Here is a 21004-nt window from a genome sequence, read left to right as displayed (position 1 = left end):
GATTTTATCTATTTATTCATGAGACAGAGATAGAGGCAGAGACACAGGCAGAGGGAGAAGCAGGCTCCATGCAGGGAGCCCGACGCAGGACTCGATCCCGGGACCCCAGGGTCACGCCCTGGGCTGCCCTGTTCATTCACCTTTAAAAGACATCCTGGTTGCTCCCAGTTTTTGGTGATCATGAATAAAGCTGCTACAAATATTTGTGAACAAAGTTTTCAATTCAATTGGATAAATACCCGAGTGTTGCCGTGAGGGGATCGTGTACTAAGACTATGCTTAGCTTTGGAAGACACTGCTGGATGTCTTCTAACTTGGCTGCATCCATTTGCACTCCTTCCAGGGACACCTGGGGCCCCAGCGGGTGAGCGTCTGCCTTGGGCCCTGGCGTGACCTCGGGGGCCTGGGATCGAGTCCCACGTCGGGCTCCCTGCAGGGAGCCTGCTCCTCCCTCTGCCTGTGTCTCTGCCTCTCTCTGTGTCTCTCAGGAGCAAATAAATAAAATCTCAAAAAATTTTTTGCATTCCCTCCAGCAATGAATGAGAGGCCCTATTGCCCCACATCTTTGCCAGCATTTGGTATTGTCAGATTTCTTTGTATTTTAGTCATTGTGTTGAAATCTTACTATTTATTTCTTATTAAATGTTATTTATTTGTAACTCCCTAATGATACATGATGTGGAGCATCTTTTCAAATTCTTATCTGCCATCTGTACATCTTCTTGGGTGAGGTGTCTGTTCAGATCTTTTGCCCACTTTTTAAAAAGATTTTTATTTATTTATTCATGATAGAGAGAGAGAGAGGCAGAGACACAGGCAGAGGGAGACGCAGGCTCCATGCAGGAGGACCGATGCAGGACTAGATCCTGGGACTCCAGGATCAGGCCCTGGGCCAAAGGCAGGCGCCAAACCGCTGAGCCACCCAGGGATCCCCAGTTTTGCCCATTTTTAAGTTGTTCTCTTATTGTTGATTGCTGTGAGTTCCTTGTGAATTTAGATACAGGCCTATATTGGGTATATGTTTTATAAATAGTTTCTTCTAATCTGTGGCTTATCTTTTTTCTGTGATACCAGTATATTTAGCAGAGCAGAATTTTAAAGTTTTAATGAAGTCCAACTTAACCATTTTTCATTCATAATGACTTTTTATCTAAAAAAATTATTGCCAGGGGGTCCCTGGGTGGCTCAGGGGTTTAGCGCTGCCTTCGGCCCAGGGCCTGATCCTGGAGTCTCGGGATTGAGTCCCACATCGGGCTCCCTACATGGAGCCTGCTTCTCCCTCTGCCTGTGTCTCTGCCTCTCTCTCTCTGTGTCTCTCATGAATAAATAAATAAAATCTTTAAAAAAAAATCATTGCCGTATCCAAGCTCACTTAGATCTTCTCCTGTTCTCTCCTAGAAGTCTTAAACTTTGCAGTTTATATTTAGGTCTATGACCAACTTTTTAGTTAATTCTAGTCTGTGTGTAGACTCACTTTCTGCTTACAGATGTTCAGTTGTTCCAGCACCATTTGTGAAAAGACAGACTTGAGTGTGTTGCCTTTGCTCCTTTTTCAAGGATCTATATGTGTGCAGATCTATTTCTGGGCTCCCTGTTATGTTCCGTTGGTGTATTTGTCTGGTCTTTTGTCGGTACCAGGTCGTCTTGATTCCTGTAGCTTTCTAGGAAGTCCTGTAGTACCAGCCCTGCAGTCTTGGTGTTCTTTTCAGCATGGTGTTGTCAATTCCAAGTGTTTGCCTTTCCTTCCTTCCTTCCTTCCTTCCTTCCTTCCTTCCTTCCTTCCTTCCTTCCTTCCTTCTTTCCTTTCTTTTTTTTTCTTTTAGATTTGTTTATTTATTCTGGAGAGAGAGAGTACATGGGTGGGTGGAAAGAACCTCAAGCACACTCCCAGCAGAGTGTGGAGCCCGACTGGGGGCTTGATTCCATGACCCTGAGATCTGACCTGAGCCAAAACCAAGAGTCGGATGCTCAACCGACTGAGCCACCCAGATGCCCCTATTTGCCCTTTCATATAAGCTTTAGCATCAGTTTCACAACGTCTACAAAATAACTTCTTAGGGTGCGTACATTGGAATGACACGGAATCTATAGATCAAGCAGGGAAGAACTGACCTCTTAGAAATGTTGAGGTCCTATCAATAAGCATGCTGTATCTCTCCATTTATTTAGAACTTTAATTTCTTTCATCAACATTTTATAGTTTCCTCGTTGTAGGTCCTATACATATTTTGTTAGATTTACACCTAAGTATTTCATTTCTATAGTGCTAATGTAAATGATATTGTGTGTTTTTTTTTTAATTTATTTATTCATGAGAGACATAGAGAGAGAGAGAGGCAGAGACCCAGGCAGAGGGAGAAGCAGGCTCCACGCAGGGAGCCCGACGTGGGACTCGATCCCGGGTCTCCAGGATCATACCCTGGGCCGAAGGCAGCGCTAAACCATTAAGCCACCTAGGATGCCCTTGTGTGGTTTTAAAAAAAGATTTTATTTATTTATTTATTTATTTATTTATGAGAGATCGAGCGAGCGAGCATGAGCACAAGCAGGGGGAGCGGCAGAGGGAGGAAAAGCAGGCTCCCCGCTGAGCAGGGAGCCTCAGATAGGATTCGATCCCAGCACCCTGGGATCATGACCCCAGCCTAAGACAGACATTTAACTGCTTACTTGACTGAGCCACCCAGGTACCCCTGGCATTGTGTTTTAAATGTCAAATATCTACAGTTCATGGCTGGTGTATAGAGAAGCAATGGATTTTTGTATATTAACCTTGTATCCTGCAACCTCATAATAATTGCTTATCAATTCTAGGACTTCTGTTGTTGATAATATTTTGGGTTTTCTACATAAGCAACTATATCATCTGTGAACAAAGATAGTTTTATTTTTTCCTTCCCAATCTGTACATATTTTATTTATGTCACATCCTAGATTCTCAGTACAATGTTCAATGGCAGTGGTAAGAGGGGACATTCTTGCCTTGTTCCTGATTTTTTTTTTGTTAAAGATTTATTTATTTATTCCAGACAGAGAGAGGGAGCAAGTGCCCAAGCAGGAGGAGGAGCAGAGGGAGAGGGACAGGGAGAGAAGCAGACCTTCTGTTGAGTGTGGATCCCAACACTACACGGGGCTCAATCTCACAACCTGGAGATCATGGCCTGAGCCAAAATCAAGAGTTGGATGTGCAACCTACTGAGCCACCCAGCTACGCTGCCTTGTTCCTGATCTTAAGGGCAAAGTACCTAGTTCCTTATAATTAGGAAATGTGTTAACTATACATTTTTTGATAGACGATCCTTAATCAAGTGAAGAAATCCCCCTCTATTCTTAGTTACTTGAAAGTTTTAATCATGAGTGAGTATTGGATTTTGTCAAATGCTTTTTCAACATCAGTAGATAAGATCATATTATTTGGGGGGCACTGGGTGGCTGAATGGGTTAAGCATCTGCCTTTGGCTCAGGTTGTGATCCTGGGGACCTGGGATCGAGCCCTGTGTCAGGCTGAGCAGGGAGCCTTGCAGACCTAGAATAAATCCCACTTGGTTACGGGAACAGATGTTTTTGTGATGTATAATTCCTTGCTGGATTGGACTTGCTAATACTTTGTTAAGGATTTTTGCCTTTATGCTCATGAGAGATATTGAGCTACAATATTCCTTTATGTCTATCTGGTTGTGGTTTTATTGGGGGTAATGCTGCCTCAGGATGAATTAAGAGGCATTCTTTGTTTCTATTTTCTGGAGAAAATTGCAAAGAATTGGCATTATTTTTCCCCTTAAATAAATGGTACAATTTACCCATGAAGCCATCTGTACCTGGTGCTTTCTTGTTTGGCAAGAAATTATTAATTATTGATTCAATTTCATTGATAAATATAGGCCTATTTAGTTTACCTATTTCTCCTTATGTGAGTTTTGATAGTCTATGTATTTCAAGGAATTGGTCCATTTCATCTAAGTTATCAAATTTGTTAGTGTGGTTGTTCATCGTATTCCTTTATTATCCTTTTAATGTCCATGGGATCTGTAGTGATGGCTCCTTTTCCATTTCTCATTGTAGTAATTATTTTCTCCTTTTAATTTTGTTATCCTGTGTAGCAGTTTACTAATTTTATTGACTTGTCTCCCAAATAACCAGCTTTTGGTTTTGTTGATTTTTTTCCCCTAATGAGTGCTATTTTCAATTTTATTGATTTCTGCTCTAATTTTTATTGTTTATTTTCTTCTCTTTTTGGCCTTATATTGCTTCTTCTTTCTCTAGCTTCCTAAGATTGAGGTTTTAGGTCTTTCTTCTTTCTGAATATACCTTTGATTCTATGGAGTCCCCTCTAAGCACTGCTTTTGCTACATCTCACAAATTTTGGTAAGTTGTGTTTTCATTTTAACTTAGTTCAAGTTATTTTTACAATTTCTCCTGGGACTTTTTATAGAATTTAATGCCCAGTCACATGTTATTCCTGCCATCCCTGTGCCTCGGTCTCCATCTGCTCGGGGCCAACTTGATGGCTGCAGGTTAAAATGAGAACCCTCATGTTTGGGTCCAAAGCCTTTGCTCCCAGCTCCCTGGTTAAAGCAGGTCCTAATTTGGGCTTTAGTCTAGTCAGAAATTTGATGGGGAGGGGGGAACCTGGGTGGCTCAGTGGTTGAGCATCGACCTTCAGCTCAGGTCATGATCCTGGAGTCCCAAGATTGAGTCAGTGGGCTCCTTGCTCAGCAGAGCCTGCTTCTCCCTCCTCCTGCTTCTCCCTCTCCCTCGCTCCTCCCCCTCCCTCTGTTGCTCATGCTCTGTCAAATAAATAAAATATTTTTTTTAAAAAAAGCATTTTAGATTCTTCTTCCTTTTATTTTTATTTATTTTTAAAGATTTTATTTAATCTTGAGACACACACACACACACACACAGAGGCAGAAACACAGGCAGAGGGAGAAGCGGGCTCCATGCAGAGAGCCCGAGGTGGGACTTAATCCCGGGTCTCCAGGATCTGGCCCTGGGCTGAAGGTGGCGCTAAACTGCTGAGCCACCAGGGCTGCCCAATAAATAAAATCTTTAAAAAGCACAACAAAACAGAACTGCGATGGAGATCAATCAGGACCAGAATTAGTGTTACGTTGGCGCCAAGACCTCTGGGATTCCAGATTCTCCTTGGGCTTGAGGGACTAGGTCTCTGGGTGGACCCTCCTCTCTAAGCATACTCCTTGCCCCTCTCTGTACTCCCTGTGGCCGCATTTTGCCCAGGTGCCCACCAGGTGGTGTCGCAGGCTCATCTGCAGTGTCAGGTGTCAGGTCCTGGGCTCCTCCTTCCAGAGGGGTGACATGGGGAAGGGTGGGTGCCCAGCCAAGGTGAGGGTCTGCACCCTGCAGGAACCCAGGTGGCCTACGGTCAAGCGAGTGGCTCCAGTGGTGTGTCGGGAGGCGGCAGCACGTTTCCTGGCGCTCGGGGGTGGGGTAGGGTGGGGTGGGTGGGTGGTGGAGGGCACGTGATGCTCCCAATAAGACTCTGTGGCTGGGGGTCACCAGCTGGGGTGTGGTTGTCCAGAGGGCTCCTAGGGAGCCCCAAGTGTATTGTCATCCCTCCAGACCACAGGAGGGGGCAGAGGACCGAAAGGGACTCAGAGTGGGGATGCCTGGGGCTGGGGCAGGGGCAGATGGGGGCTGAGGATGTGTGCAGGAGCTTGTGGGAGGGTCAGGGTGGGCAGTGCGGGGGCTGGGATGGGGGCAGGGACTGGGGTGACCATGGGGACTGGGGTGGCCGTGGAGACTGGGGTGACTGTGGGGACTGGGGTGACCACAGGGACTGGGGTGACCACGGGGACTGGAGTGGCTGTGGGGACTGGGGTGACTGTGGGGACTAGGGTGACCATGGAGACTGGGGTAACCATGGGGAGTGGGGTGGCTGTGGAGACTGGGGTGGCAGTGGCACTGGGGTGAGGGCAGGGGACCTGGGATGACCGTGGGGACTGGGACGACCTTGTGGACTGGGGTGGCAGCGGGACTGGGGTGACCACGGGGACTGGGGTGGCCCAAAGTTGCTCCATTGGATCCTCCCTGATGTAGGAAAGACGTTAGGGTTCGAAGCTGAGTTCTAGGAAAGGATTCTTGAGAGTCTTTGGTGCACAAAGGTGGTTTTATTGGAGCTTGAGGACAAAAGAGCTGCACTGGGTCCTGAGGGGTCCCTTACGTGCTTTCAAGGTAGGAGGGGTGAAGGAGAGCACCAGCCTCCGAGGCTGTGGAAACAAGGTTCGCGGATGCTGAGGGGCTAGCTGCTGTTAGGACAGGTCAGTCATCGTGTTTAGTAAGCTCGTCACGAGCCCCTTTAGATGGACATCGAGGGCCATGTGCTGGGGGGTGATCGCCAACACCATCTTGGGGGGTAGGAACAAAGGAAGTTTCCAAAGGGACTTTTATACGTTAAAGCAGAGTCACAGGGTTGTGAGGGTCAGGCTAAGGTTGCCTTCTGCCCTCTGCAAAGTGTCCACACGGGGACCACTGAGTCCCTAGAGGAAGGTCACTGCCGTGGCAAGGACTCGTCCGTGGGCTCTGAGCAGTAAGGACACTCGATAATTTCTCTCTTTGTCTCTCACATCACTCCCGGCTTCTCCGTTTGCCTGAAGTGGGGGGCGGGCTCCTGCGGGGCTGCGTGGGATGGGTCAGGGCGTGGGTACCCCGGGACCAGGAGATCTGGGATGTGCCCGAGGGAGGATGAGCCCGACTGTGGGAGGAGAACCTGAGCGCCTTGAGACACAAGGGGTGTGGCCTTGTGCAGGGGGAGGCAGGCACGGGACGCACCTGTGCTGCAGCCTGTGACCGCTGCTGCACAGGGAGCCCGGCCTAGAGGAGCGGCTAGAGGTGGGGCTCCCGTGCCCCTCGGGTCTGAGCCCTGGGGAGACTGTCCCCTGAGCCCCACAGTCAGAGGGCAGCCCCCTCAAACTTGCTGCGGGAGAGGCCGGCCCCAGACCTGCCTGTGGAACGAGGCCTGGCCCCTGGCCTGGGGCAGCGGCAAGGCCTGCGAGACCCTGGCCGCGGCTTGTCCCCTGGTTCCACACTGTCCTTCTGAGGACATCCTCCCCCGGACAGTCCGGGAGCACTCGCCGGAGCAGGGGTGGCCCTGTGTGTTGTGTAGCCTCATCGCAGCCCATGTGGACGCGTCAGGCTCTCCGTGCCCAGGAGTCCCCTCCGGGAGCCCCCGATGTCCTCTGCCTTCGCCAGGCCTCAGGCGTGACACCGGCCGCTGCGCTTGCTGTGGGAGCCGACCGCCTTCTGCTCTGACCCAGGCCCCCACCCTCTGAAACCCGCGGCTTCATCTGGGAGGCGAGGAGTCCCCAGACCCGTTGTCCACACAGAATTCCCCGCCTGCTCCAAAGAGGGCAACCCAGAGCCCCGGCTCCCGCACGATCAGCTGCCACCCTCCCCAGAGCCCCTCCCACGTCCCCGTGCCTGCGCTGTGCTCCCCATCGGCAGACCCAGAACAGGCCCATGGGGGGCTGCTGCCCCGTGGAGACCCTCCCTGCTGCTGGTGGCCTGGTGTCCCTTCCTGTGCTCAGCACCGTGGCGCACGTGGGCCCCAGTGCCCCCCGTGTTTCCCACCCCACGCGTCCTTTGCCACCTTGCTGTCCACGCAAAGTGCACAGACGGGGGGAGCCCCGGGCTCAGGTGCTCAGCCTGCGGGGCCGCTGCACTGGCCTTGAGTTTGAGCGCGGTTTGTGTTCGCTGGCGCTGCCTGGAGATCTGAGGGGCTGCGGCTGCGTCGGGCCCCCGCGGGGCTCCTCCTCTGTCACCCACGACACCGAGACCAGAAGGAGAGCACGCAGAAGCTCGGGTTCTGTCGTCGCAGCATCAAGATGCCCCAATTTGAATATAAACCCTTTTCCAATATCCAGTACCCAAGAGAAATTATTATTCAGGAATTAATCCTATCCCCCAGTAAGCTGAGCCTCGGAGATTGAACTGAAATCCCTAAGTTCAAGTCCACAGGGTTCAAGTACTCAGGAGGAGAACGGCCCCAGACGTGGGGAGGAACGGGAGTTAGTGGCCAAAATCAAGGAGTTCTGTTGCTGTTGGTCCCGGTCACCACCCAGGCATTTTCCCTGCTCTGCCCGGGCCGCCTGGTGGGTTCCCAGGGTGGGTGCTGGGCTGGCAGCGCAGGGAGGGCTCCCCGGCCCGAGACCCGCCCTCCCCCCACCTTGACACAGGGAGTCTGCATGTTTGCAGTGAGCCTTGGGTGCAGGCTCGGGGCCTGAGCTTTGCTTCCGCCCTAACAGTCCTGAGCCTCTTTGATTTTAAATCTTTCTCTCTTTATGGCCCCACCTGATGAAGATCTGGAGTATAGGTGAGGTCCGGGGCCAGGACCGGGAAACAGTTCTTGAGGCGTCTGTGGTGCAAAGTGGTGGTTTTATGAAAGCCCCGGGGACGGGACGCGGGGGCGGGAAGCTGACGATGTACCTGGGAGTTGGGGGGGCTTGGGGACAGCGTGCCCTCTGAAGAATGTTGGGAGCAAGGTCTCCAGGACCTGGAAGGGGCTACGAGCTGTTGTTGGGAAAAGGGCACTGATTACCGTCTAATAAAACCTGAGTCATGAGACCCTGCAGATGTGCATCGTGGGCCACGTGCTGGGGGTGATCGCCAACACGGATCTCAGGGGGTAGAGAGAAAGGACATTTCTTTTTCTTTTTTTTTTTTTTTAATATTTTATTAATTTATTCCTGAGAGACACAGATTGAGAGAGGCAGGGACCCAGGCAGCGGGAGAAGCAGGGTCTCTGCAGGGAGCCCGATGCAGGACTTGATCCCGGGACCCCGGGGTCATGCCTGGAGCCGAAGGCAGATGCTCAACCTCTGAGGCACCGGGGTTCCCACAAAGGACATTTCTAAAGGGAGTTTTACATGTTAAAGCTGAGTCACAGGCTCCTGGGGCTGGGCTGGGCTGGCCTCCTGCGCTCAGCACAGTATGAACATGGAGGCAGCAGAGTCCCTAGAGGAAGGGCCCCTGCCTGTGTCCAGGCCTGGTCAGCTCCTGCCTTGTCCTGGGCTAGCCCTGTGTTCCCCCGTCGCACCCACCGGAGGCTGGGGGGGGCCCGGGAGGGGAGGGAGGGGAAAAGGAAGGCAGCTGGGGGCTGGGGGGTTAGGACGGAGGGCAGGGAGGGAGGGCAGCTGTGGGCCCCTCAGCGCCCAGTGGGAGGGGCAGCACCCCGGAGTGTCTGTCCTATGAAAGGGCACTGGGAGAGGTGGGGTCCTTGCATCAGACCCGCCCACACACGCTGTGGGAGACCTTCTCCGCTTCCAGATCTTTCTGGGCCTTCCGGCTTTCCCAGGTCTGGGGGTGGGGGCACCCAGGGCTCTCCAGGAGCAGGGACTGGGGACACCCAGGGGGAAGGAAGGGAACCCGTGCTTGGTTCAGACGAAGTCGAAGAGCAAGATGGAGTAACTCGCGTCAACAGGGGCCTGTGTTCCTAAGCTGGTCAGGGGTTGCTCAGCCTGGAGACCTGCACCTGCTGACCACCCCCAGGCCCCCCCCCCCAGTGGAGCAGAGGGGCTTTGGCAGCAAACTGTGAGCTTCTTCAGACGCGACGACGGCTCGAGGACCACCTTTCAGGACAGAAGTCACTGCGTGGCAACTTCAACACAAGCTGCAAGCGCTGAGAGCCGAGAGCCCCCGCGGCTGGTCCGTAGCTTCCCGCCTCCCCCCTCCCCCTCACCGTGCTGCTCCCCCGTCCTTGCCACGCAGAGGCCACGCAACCAGGCCAGGAAACGTCCCCTGGAATCCTGGGCCTGCTTTACTACGGAGTGAAGCCCACGTTGTAGAAACGGGGCGCTTGGGACTCCAGGCCTCCGTCACCTGGTGTCACCGTGCTGAGCCCCCGGCTGTCCCCCCGCTGACCTCCCACCGTCCCCCGCTGTCCCCCTGCTGTCCCCTGTGGAGCTGCCGAGGCTGGAGGACAGCCGCCCCCAGGGACGGGCAGCGGGGCCTCACAGCCGGGCTGGGGGGACCTAAGGAGATTGGCCAGCTGACCACATTCAAAGGAATCCGTGGGATCCCGTCACAGGAAGAAAAGCGTGTTGACGTAATTATGGGGACAAGGCGCCGGGAACAGGGGATGGCAGCGAAGCGGGTTGGAGCCTGGGCGCGTCCAGCCGGTCCGTGAGGTCACCAGTCACCTTCCTACCAGGCGGCCGCACCTGCGGATCCAGGCCTGCGCTGGGGTCGCCGTGGGCAGGAGCCGCTCACTGAGGATGGTCAGTCGGAGGCTGAGTGTGTCCCTGGCCCCGAGGCGGCGTGGGGTCGTCGCGGGGAGACCCTCGGGGAGATGAGCTCGTCAGGATGCTGTGTTCGTGCTCCTGCCCGGGGGAGGGCCTCGGCCCCCCTGACTCCACATGGGTTCCCTGAGGTCCCCTTCAGTTATTTCCTTGGTTCCCCTTGGTCAGCAGCTCTCCTGGGAGCATCGCTGACGGGTCCCGGCCGCCAGGTCCTGTGTCACAGGGACAGGGCCGCACATCCAGGCCCTGTGGGGCGCGAGGACAGGTCGGAGGCCCACCTCAGGCTCTCCCGCCACAGGCTGCCTTTCCAGGCACCGGGCGGGAGCCGGATCCGAACTCGGGTTCAGCGGCTCGCGGCTCAAAATCAACATGGAGAGAAGCGATGGTGGGAAAGGAAGGGTTGCTTGTCCCGGAAGCTGGCAGCCCGAAGGAGGGCGAGCGACGCCCGAGAGCCCCGTGGCCCCAGAGGGCGGCAGAGGGAGGGCGGCCAGCAGCAGGAGCAGGCTCGGCGGCCGGTGTGGCGATGCCCCAGCTGGACCATCCCAGGGAGGCTGGTCCTCCAGGCCTCGTCGCCTCGCTCTGCGTCTCAGAGCAAGTAGGTCAGCTGTGCAACAGATCCCGGGACTCGGGTGGGCGAGCCAGCAGCACGGGGGCTCGGAGTGAGCCGGAGGGGCCGTGGGAGTGCGTCGCCACCCGGTGTGTGGGGTTCCCAGCTGGCATGAGGCTCAGGAACGGTCATGGTTCAGTAGTAGGACAAGCCCGGTTGGTGCGGCTCGGGCTGGGAGCCCAGACAGGGAAGGGCGGCCACGGGGATGGAGCCTCAGCGGGTTTGCTGTGGCCCCGGTGAGTGCGATGCTCCCTCCCCAGAGGCGATTATCTGCACATCAGGGGAAGCCTGCCCATGCAGCGGGCCCATGCAGCGGGCCAGCAGGACTGCGGAGTGGCTGCAGCTCCCTTGCCAGCGGGCCTGCTGCCGTGGGCTGCGCCGCTGGCTCCGGCTGGTCCTCCGAAGCCAGGGTGGCGTTCTGCTTGGCCCAAGCCTGCAGGACAGGCTCCCTCTGCAGGCAAACCCAGGGGCCCTGTGCCTGGTTTATCACGGCTGTTCACGGGATGGTTAAGTGTCCCATGAGTGGTGACCTCCAACTGGCTGGCCACCTAGGTCTCCACGGACTCCCAGGAGATGCCGTCCACTGCAGGCAAAGACCACACGAGATGGCGTGCGGAGGCCTCCAGCCCAGACCTCGTTCCTGACTCATTAGCCACAATTTCCCAACTGCCCCTTTCGAGCTGTGGGTCGGAGAAGTCTGGGTGACGCTCTGGGGCGCCATCTCCTCCTCAAGGGGGCTTTTCTGAAAGCCTGGCAGAGAGGCATACATTAATTTGCATTTGCCCTGGGCGTGGGGACAGAGATCATGCTTAGCTACGGAAAGAACTCGGGGTGGGGGGCGAAGGCGGCCCATGGGCGGAGGGAGGGACCTGGCCGAGTGGCATGGGGGCGCTGGTGAGAAGCCGGAACAGAGTTCGGGAACCCTGGCGTGGCCTCGCCGGTGGGCACCGTCCGGGCTCACGGGGATAATCAGCAGTGGCCTTTGAGACTAAAGGTAAATTAGCTGCGGGTTAGACCAAAGGTCTCGGAGGCTGACCAGATCGGAGCCTCTGATAATGGGGCCAACTGCAGGAAAGCCTTTCCCTTTTTGCGATTCGTAGATCGGGAAGTGAGGGCAGGAGCACCATCCTCCCAAGAAAAAGAGGAAATAAGACAAGGAGCGGCACCTGGGAGAGGACTTTGCAGCCGGCTGAAGAGCGTTTTGGACGAACTGTCGTTTCCAGCAACGGCGTCTCTGGGTTGTTAGATGTGAGGCCTAACATCTCTGTGTCTGCAAAAGGATTGTTTCCTTAAAGCATGGTTATTTCTTTAAAAAAAAAAAAAAGATCGTATTTATTTAGTTTAGAGAGAGCATGAACGCGTGTGAGCAGCGGGAGAGGGGAGACAGAGGCCGAGTCTCCAGCAGCCTCTGCTGAGTGCAGAGCCCGATGCGGGGCTCAAGCCCAGGACCCCGAGCTCACGACCTGAGCCGAAATCAAAGAGCCAGCAGCTTCCCCGATGGAGCCCCCCAGGCGCCGCCAGCGTGCTCCTTTCCAGCAGAAGCAATCAGGCCCAAGCCATGGTAAAGCCCGGGTCCCTTGATTACTAAGGGTGGCAGCAGCTGCGCTGGGGGCATGTGCCCCCCCAAGCTGCACCGCCCGGTGCGAGCTCTGACCTCCAAGGGGTGAACCCGGGATCGGGGACTTGTGATGGTGCCTGGGCTGGGGCGTCTGGAGGCTCCCCCTGAATGCGGCCACTTGAGTCTAAATGGTGCCATTCGGGACGACTAGCCCTGAGGACTGAGGGGGGTGCATGCCAACCAGCAGAGTGGGTTCCCCCAGAGCCAGGAAGCTCAAGGGTTGGGGGGCAGCTAGGACCTGAGCCTTCGAGGCGGTGGCCCACCCACAAGGACCACGGGTGGCTGTTGCCCATGTGCGGCGGAACGAGTGTATCACAGCAAGACAAAGTACTCAAGGGCCGCATCCTGGAGGGCCGGTCGGGGAAGAGGGACTGGTCTTCTAGCTTCCACAGAGCCTTCCGGAATCGTCCTACAGCACAAATAGCTTGAGGGAAGTAGTGCCTTTGCATCCAACTCGCTGCTGTGGTTCCGGGTCCCCAGGGTGCCCGAGCGGCGCTGAGGACGTCTCCCCGCAGGAGCCTTGGGCAAAAGCATCGCAGTAAAACAGTGGTGGTCGCAGGGGACAAAAGGCCCACACGCCCGTCATCGCAGATCTGATGGGGACTCACTGGGACCCGGCTGACAACGGGGTTTGCCTATTTCTGCGACATTTTTTTTTAAGATTGATTGATTGATTGATTGATTCATGAGAGACACAGAGAGAGAGAGAGAGAGAGAGAGGCAGAGACACAGGCAGAGGGAAGCAGGCTCCACGCAGGGAGCCTGGCGTGGGACTCAATCCCGGGACCCTGGGGTTACGCCCTGGGCTGAAGGCAGCTCTGAACCGCTGAGCCCCCCGGGGAACCCCACATTTTTTTTTAAGATTTTACTTCTGTATTTGAGAGAGAGCCCAAGTAGGAGGAGGAGGGGCAGGGGTGGAGGGAGGAGCAGGCTCCCCGGAACGGGAGCCCACGCGGGGCCTGAGCCCCAGGACCTGGGACCACCACCTTAGCTGAGGCAGACACTTCACCCGCTGAGCCCCCAGGCGCCGCCTGTGAGACATTTTAAAATTATGACTAATGGCGTTATATCAGGACAGGTCAGAGATCCAGAACTTTCACGTGATTTCTGGAACATTCATAATGTAAAGCGACCTGTGCAGACATAACACGAGGACGGCTTAGCATTACTTCTTCCTGGACAGCGTTTCCCGCGTGATCTGCCGCATCAGCTAAGCCAAGTTAGTTAGGATCTCCTCTCTGTAGGGACAGAGAACAAATCTTTAGATATTTCAGGGACCCTCCGGTAAGACTAAAAGTTAGTTCAAGGTCAAAAAGACTGTAGCCAGAATATGTATTTTGGAAAGTCTGTCAAAAAGATCAAAAGGGGGGGTGGGGCAAGATGGTGGAAGAGTAGGATCCCCGGTCACCTGTCCCCACCACCTTCCCTGGGTGACTTTCAACCCTCCTGTAAACCTACGGACTCGGCCTGAGATTTAAAGAGGGAACAGCTGGCGCGCTACACACAAAAGGGCTCGCGCTTCTATCAAGGGAGGAAGACGAAAAAGAAAAATAAAAAAGCCTCCAAGGTTTGAGGTTCCTCAAAGAGTTAACAATAGATCTGCCCTACGACCCAGCAATTGCACTGCTGGGGATTTACCCCAAAGATACAGATGCAATGAAACGCCAGGACACCTGCACCCCGATGTTTCTAGCAGCAATGTCCACAACAGCTACACTGTGGAAGGAGCCTTGGTGTCCATCGACAGATGATGGATAGAGAAGCTGTGGTCTGTGTATACAGTGGGATATGCCTCAGCCATTAGAAACGACAAATACAAAAAAAAAAAAAAAAAAAAGAAACGACAAATACCCACCATGTGCTTCAACGTGGATGGAACTGGAGGGTATGATACTGAGTGAAGTGAGTCAATCGGAAAAGGACAAACATTATATGGTCTCATTCATTTGGGGAATATAAAAAAGAGTGAAAGGGAATAAAGGGGAAAGGAGAAAAAATGAGTGGGAAATATCAGAAAGGGAGACAGCACATGAGAGACTCCTAACTCTGGGAAACGAACTAGGGGTGGTGGAAGGGGAGGTGGGTGGGGGGTGGGGGTGACTGGGTGACGGGCACTGAGGGGGGCACTGGATGAGATGAGCACTGGGTGATAGGCTCTATGTTGGCAAATTGAACTCCAATTTAAAAAAAAGAAAAAAAAAAAGATCAAAAGAGGGGTGCCTGGGGGGCTCGGTTGATGAAGCATCTGCCTTTGGCTCAGGTTGTGACCCCGGGGTCCTGGAATCGAGTCCTCTGTCAGGCTCCCTGCATGGGGCCTGTTTCTCCCTCTGCCTCTCTCTGTCTCTCTCTCTATCTAATAAATAGATAAAATCTTTTTTTTAAAAAAAAAAAAAAGTTTAATTCTAGGACGCCTGTGGGGCTCATCAGTTGAACGTCTCCCTTCACCTCAGGTCGTGACCCTGGGACCTGGGATCGAGTCCCACGTCAGGCTCCCTGCACGGAGCCTGCTTCTCCCTCTGCCTGTGTCTCTGCCTCTCTCTGTGTCTCTCATGAATAAATAAATAAAATCTTTAATAAATAAAATCTTTAGGGAAAAAAAACCATAAAGAGTGACATTGCAAACGTGGACAAGAACTAACTAGAAGTTCTAGAATCAGAAGGTGCAGTAACCAGAATGAAGAACTCATGTGTGGGTTTGCCGAGCTCAGGTGATGCCAGGCCCTGGGAGCTTGTTGGGGTGGATGCTGCGGTTCCAGGGCATCGTCTCGAGGGGACAGAGGAAGGGACAGTCCAGACGGGGCCATAGCCACGGTGCATGGGAGACACCGAGGACAGAGTGAGAGCGACCCACGTTGTGTTAATCCGAGTTCCAGGATGAGAAGGATGAAGAACGGGGTGGGGGTGGGGGGACCATTATTTCAATACTTAATGGGTGAGAACTTTCCAAAACAGTTGGAAGACTTTCAGCTCCGGGTTTAAGAAACCCAAAAGTCTGTAGTAGGATAAATAGAAATGACGCCACTCAGCGCGTTGGAGCAAAACTGCAGAACACCAAAGACAGACAAAATAAATCATAAGCAGCCTGATTACAATAAGCCAGGTTTTCTAGTAAGGGGTAAAAGTTAACGTTGCAGCTGAGAAGCCCGTGGGCCGGTGTCTTCGGTGCCGACCTAAACCTCTACCAAGTGGAAATACTCAAGACAGACAGCGGGGCGCCCGCGGCTCGGCGGTGGAGCGTGGGCCCAGGGCGTGACCCTGGTCGGGACGGGGCGCACCGGGCTCCCCGCAGGCAGGCTGCGCCTCCCTCTGCCCCCGCCACACATGCTCTCGCTCTATGTCAGATAAATAAATTAAAAAAAAAAAAAAAAAAAAAAAAACAGAAGGCAAAGCGAAGATATTTCCGGGGAAACTGAAACGGAGGGGCTTGGGTCAGCGTCAGGCGAGCCGGCGGCTCGGGAGTCGGCAGTGTGGATGCAGCAGCGGCGGGGACGGAGGGTGAGCACCGCTGCGTGTGGTCAGTAGGAAGTGAGTATCAGCCACACCGAACGGTGACACAACCCGGTGTGTTAGGAAATTTCAAAGAGCACAGCAACGATGCGTAATCAGGAGGGAGGTCGCTGTCATTCCGGGGTCCTCGGTGTCCTCGTGTGTCAAGTGGGTGGAAGCACCTACTGGCCTCAGGTCCTCAGAAACCGGAGTCATGTTGTAATATATGAAGCAACCGGTAAGAGGTTAGGAAGAGCGTGGACTCCCCGGGCTCTCAGGTGAAGACGGGAAAAGACACGATAATGAACATCAGCCGAAGCGGAGATGCCACAGGGTCAGGGGAAGTCTGGGAGGTTCGCGGGCACACAGTCCTGCACGGAAGCCGAGGGGCCCCGGTGCCCTCCCCCAGCAAGGGCTGGACCGGGCCTGGCCCCTGCCTCCTGCACACCGATCAGCGGGACGGGGAGGCCGGTCGGGACTTAGGCCTCGGTGGGGACCCCGGCATGGCGTCAGGACACAGGGCACGTGGCGGGCTCCCAAAAGTGCGTGACCCCTGGGCCAAAGGTTGTGAGTTCAAGCACGTCATGGGCAAAGAGCCTCCTAAACAGTACAAACCCTGAGTGACAGAGGAGTTGTCACCTCCTCCCGTAGCTGACCCCCCCGTAGCTCATGGTCTCCCCCTGTAGCTGACTGCCCCTCCCCCATAGCTGACCCCCCATCCCCCATAGCTGACCCCCCACCCCCTGTAGCTGACTCCCATCCCCCGTAGCTGACCCCCCGACCCCCATAGCTGACCCCCTGCCCCCATAGCTGACCCCCTGCCTCCCGTAGCTGACCCCCTGCCCCCCGTAGCTGACCCCCTGCCTCCTGTAGCTGACCCCCATCCCCCGTAGCTGACCCCCCGCCTCCCGTAGCTGACCCCCGCCCCCCGTAGCTGACCCCCATCCCCCCGTAGCTGACTCCCCGCCCCCCGTAGCTGACCGCAGTGATGGAGGCCACGGAGGCTTGTCAGAGGCCTTGAGGCGGGAGTGCTGGGCTCTGGGCTCATGAAGCCAAAGAAGGAATCTCGGGGACAAGGGGGAGTGAGGAGAGCGACGGCAGTGTATGGAGCAGGAGCCAGAGCTCTCGGGGCGACAGGGGTCCCCCGACAGTCTCTTCCTTAGACCTGGCCCGGGAGCTTGTGACATCATCATCCTCGCACTGTCCTGGTTTGGGCGAGGACATCCCACCGGCTTCCCTCCTGGTTGGGGTTCGGGCACCGTGGTGGTCGTGGGGAGGTCTGGGGCGCTCCCTGAGCTCTGGGGCCCCTGCCGGCCCCTCCCTGCCAAGCCCGCCTGTCGCCCACAGCCGGGGACTCTGGTTCTCCAGCAACACAGGACCCGCACAGGGAAGCTGCTGGGAGAGGGGCTTTGGGGGCCCTGCGTGCTGCTGCGGGCTGCAGCCTGGCCCAGCCCACGAGATTTCGGGAACTCGCGTCCCTGGGGTCAAGTGTCCAACTGCAGAGACCCCTAGTCTCCGCTTCCTGCAGCTGTGCCATCCCCTCCACACCGGGGGCCTTCTCGTTCGCTGAGGGACAGGCCTGTTAGCTTGACAGTAGCCGGGCCTCCGGGATCCCGAGAGTCGTCTGCAGCACACGAAGGTCCTTCTGACGCCCCCGTGTCCTCGCCTCCCCCACCCCACACGTATGTGACCAGTGCCCTCTCAGGACCCAGGGCAGCCCTCTCAGCCCACGGCCCCTGTCCCGGTACTTTAGCATGACCACCGTTTTGCACCTGAGACGTCTCACGGATTCTTCCCTGGCCGTGGGCTCAGGGCCCCACCTCCACTCCAAAGGCCCGTCCCTGTGACCCAGCGTGCACCCAGCAGAAACGCAGATCCACAGGCAGGAGAGGTGCCTGCAGGCGGGGGCAAGGCCCGGGGTGCAGGGCACAGAGGAGCCGCGCGCGGGTGCGGGCAGCGCAGCATGGAAAGGAGCACGAGCGGGCGGCCCCACAGGGGCGAGACTCCCGACGGGACCCCGAGCGAAGGGACCAGGGCCTTCCTCTGTGCCAGCTCAAGCAGGCAGAATCGAGCTGCGGTGTCCAGGGCAGGCCTGAGCTCACCGAGCCTCTGTGTGACCTACGCTTGGGGCGTACAGGGCTTAGCACTTGGAGGAGAGGCAAGGACGGGCCCCCGGAAAGTCCAGGGAGGGCGGGTGCTGGGGGGCAGGTGGTAGCTAGCTTCCCAGGCTCCTGCACCCTCGGGGCTGTCAGGCCTCCGCTAACGCACTCTGCTGAGTGTGCGCTGAATGTCACAGTGAGCAGCGGCCAACAGGGTGCCCCCAATACCCCGGACCCGGACCCGGGTGTCTCAGGTAGCGGCCAACAGAAGGTAGTGATGGGAAGGGCTCGCGCCTGTGGAATTCCGCTGGGAAAGCACGTGGGGGTCCCGGGGTCCCGGGATGGAGTCCCGCATCGGCTCCCTGCAGGGGGCCTGCTTCTCCCTCTGCCTGGGTCTCTGCCTCTCTCTGTGTCTCTGTGTCTCTCATCAATCAATCACATTAAAAAAAAAAAAGCAAAAGGAAATGAGTAAGACTTAGTTTAATGATCTATTTTATTTGAGCCAAAATCCAAAATGCATCTCAAAAAAAAAAAAAAAAAACAGTAAAAAATATCATCAATGAAATACATTACACCTTACCAAATTTTTTTTTTTCTCATCAAGTCTTCGAAACTACTGGTGTTTTACACTTACTGCTCTTCTCCTTTGGGACTCAAGCGTGGCCATGGGGAGGCCACGGACTCAGCCAGCCGGGAAGTCCCAGGGGACTGGGAACCCACCCGGAGGACACCGAGGGGCAGGGGCGGTGAGGAGGGCAGGGCCGCACAGCAGGACAGGGAGGAGGCACCGGGGTCCTGGAAGAGCCCGGGGTGTCCGGATGGATCCTGACCCGGTCCAGGAGGGGAGCAGGGGACCTGGAGGGATGCTGCCATTGAACACCACCGGCCGGAGCAGGGCCAGGCCTCCGTCACAGCTCCTTGCGGTGAAGGGGCTGGTGCAGTGGTCACGGAGGTGGATGGCGGTGACACAGCGTCGCTCACCGCAAGCAAGACCTTTCTCTTGCTCTGCTGACCCATCTTGCTGGGGGAGGAGGGGATTGTTGAGGAAGAAGAAACATTGTAAGTTCAGGAAGGGCTGGGAGTGGGGCAAGCCCCTTCCGAGAGCCACCCCTGTGTGTTTCCCCAACACTTCCCCTGATGCGATGGGGGCGGGGTGCGTGACCTTGCTGGCCTGTGCCCCCGGGGCCGCCACATGGACCCTTGACACAAGCTGGATGCCCCTTCCGCCTGCTGGGTCCTGACCTGGGCATGCACAACACCCCACCCCCTCCCCACCACGGACTCCAGGGCAGGAAGGGGAAGATTCCAGACAGGAGGACTGCGACCCCTGGGATGCGGCCTGGGGAACTGGGGGCTCTCTGTGTGGGGCCTGAGGGGCCTGCTGTGAGCTGTGGGGACCCTGCAGCACCTGGAGTCTGGATGGGGGCGAGGGGGGAGCCTCACAGGCCACGAGAGGTCCTGGGGCCACCCTGAGCCCTGGATGAGGAGGTGGGGCAGCGGGGACAGCACCTGATAGAGAGCCTGGGACAGGGAACCCCCCAGAGACCTCAGCCCTTGACCCGCGAGCACCTGCCAGCACCCACCCAGCACCTGCCAGCACCAGCCCAGCACCCACCCAGCACCCGCCAGCACCAGCCCAGCACCCACCCAGCACCTGCCAGCACCAGCCCAGCACCTGCCAGCACCAGCCCAGCACCCACCCAGCACCCGCCAGCACCCGCCAGGCACCTGCCCAGCACAGGTGTATGCTGATAGTGAGTCCTTGGGTCTACCTCCTGCCAGCCCAGTCACCCAGTTACAAAACAGTAGGAAAGAGGAATTTCTGAGAAAGCAGAAGGAAGCTGAGATGGGGACAGGGGACCAGAAGGTGGGGCCGAGCTCTTCCAGGGCCCACCTCCTGCACCCAGGCTTCACCCCATAATGGTCAAGGCTCTGGCCACCTAGCAGCACTTCCCAGCTCCTCTTGCCTGGCAACCACACACAAACATCCCCAAAACTCAAACATGGACCAAGACCAGTACAAGGTTCCTGAAACTGGAGCCCCCCAGAGCATGGTTCCCGTGACGACCACCGTGATCAACATCCGCAGTGACACGGTCGTGCCCGACCACATCGTCTGGTCCCTGTTCAACACTGTCTTCATGAACTGGTGTTGCCTGGGCATCGTGGCCTTCGCCTACTCCGTGAAGGTGGGTGGGGGTGGGAGGGGGAGTCCCTGGGGTGCGGGGCGGGGGTGGGGGCGCCTGTACCTGCAGGGAAGCTGCAGCAGCCCTGCGCCCAGGGTCCCACAGGTTCCCCTACTGACCGATACTAGAAACCACATCCCTGGGCTTCCGTGTGGCCCCAAGCCCCCACAGGAAGAAGAAAGGACCTCGGGGGAAACTGAGGCCAGGGAGGGGCCAGAGCCGGGCAGGGGCGACCCCGGGGTGTCCAGGGGGAGCCGAGGGCCGAGGAAGGACGTGGAGGCCCCAGGAGGGACAGGCCCTGGGGCCCCGACCTGCTCAGGCTCCAGGGAGGGGGACGGGGTCCCGGGTAGGGGTGAAGGGCAGGGCCTGCCAGGGCGCCCCTGAGTCCCTGGTCTGGGAGGACCCGCCCCTCACCCCATGTCCGCGTGTCGTCCCCAGGCCAGGGACCGGAAGATGGTGGGCGACCTGACCGGGGCGCAGAGCTTCGCCTCCACCGCCAGGTGCCTCAACATCTCGGCCTTGGTCGTGGGCATCATCCTGGGCATCATATCCATTGTCCTTCTGAGAATAGCCTTTGGCGCGGCCTACTGGGCCCTGTTACAGGTCATGCAGGAGAGGAGTCGCTACCACTAGGCGCCCCAGCAGGACGCCCCGGGCCCCTCCTCGCCCGCCGGCTGGGCCCCAACGCCCAGCCCTCTGCTCCGGGTGTACAGACCGGCCTGTGTGCAGCCGACTTCAATAAAGTGCCATGTGTGTGA

General features: G+C 56.5%; 1 protein-coding gene across 1 annotated transcript; it reads left to right on the top strand.

Annotated features, from left to right (window-relative positions):
* Positions 1–19920: 19920 nt before the first annotated feature.
* On the top strand, positions 19921–21004 carry LOC112663748 (interferon-induced transmembrane protein 1-like). Its single transcript, XM_049096414.1, has 2 exons — positions 19921–20249; positions 20685–21004. The coding sequence occupies exons 1-2, from the start codon at positions 20064–20066 to the stop codon at positions 20877–20879; spliced, it is 381 nt and encodes a 126-aa protein (XP_048952371.1). The 5' UTR covers positions 19921–20063; the 3' UTR covers positions 20880–21004.

The sequence above is a fragment of the Canis lupus genome, chromosome 18 (assembly GCF_003254725.2).
Source record: "Canis lupus dingo isolate Sandy chromosome 18, ASM325472v2, whole genome shotgun sequence".
NCBI classification, from domain to species: domain Eukaryota; kingdom Metazoa; phylum Chordata; class Mammalia; order Carnivora; family Canidae; genus Canis; species Canis lupus.
Note: the sequence above shows the minus strand (reverse complement) of the source record. Positions and strands in the feature narration are given on the sequence as shown.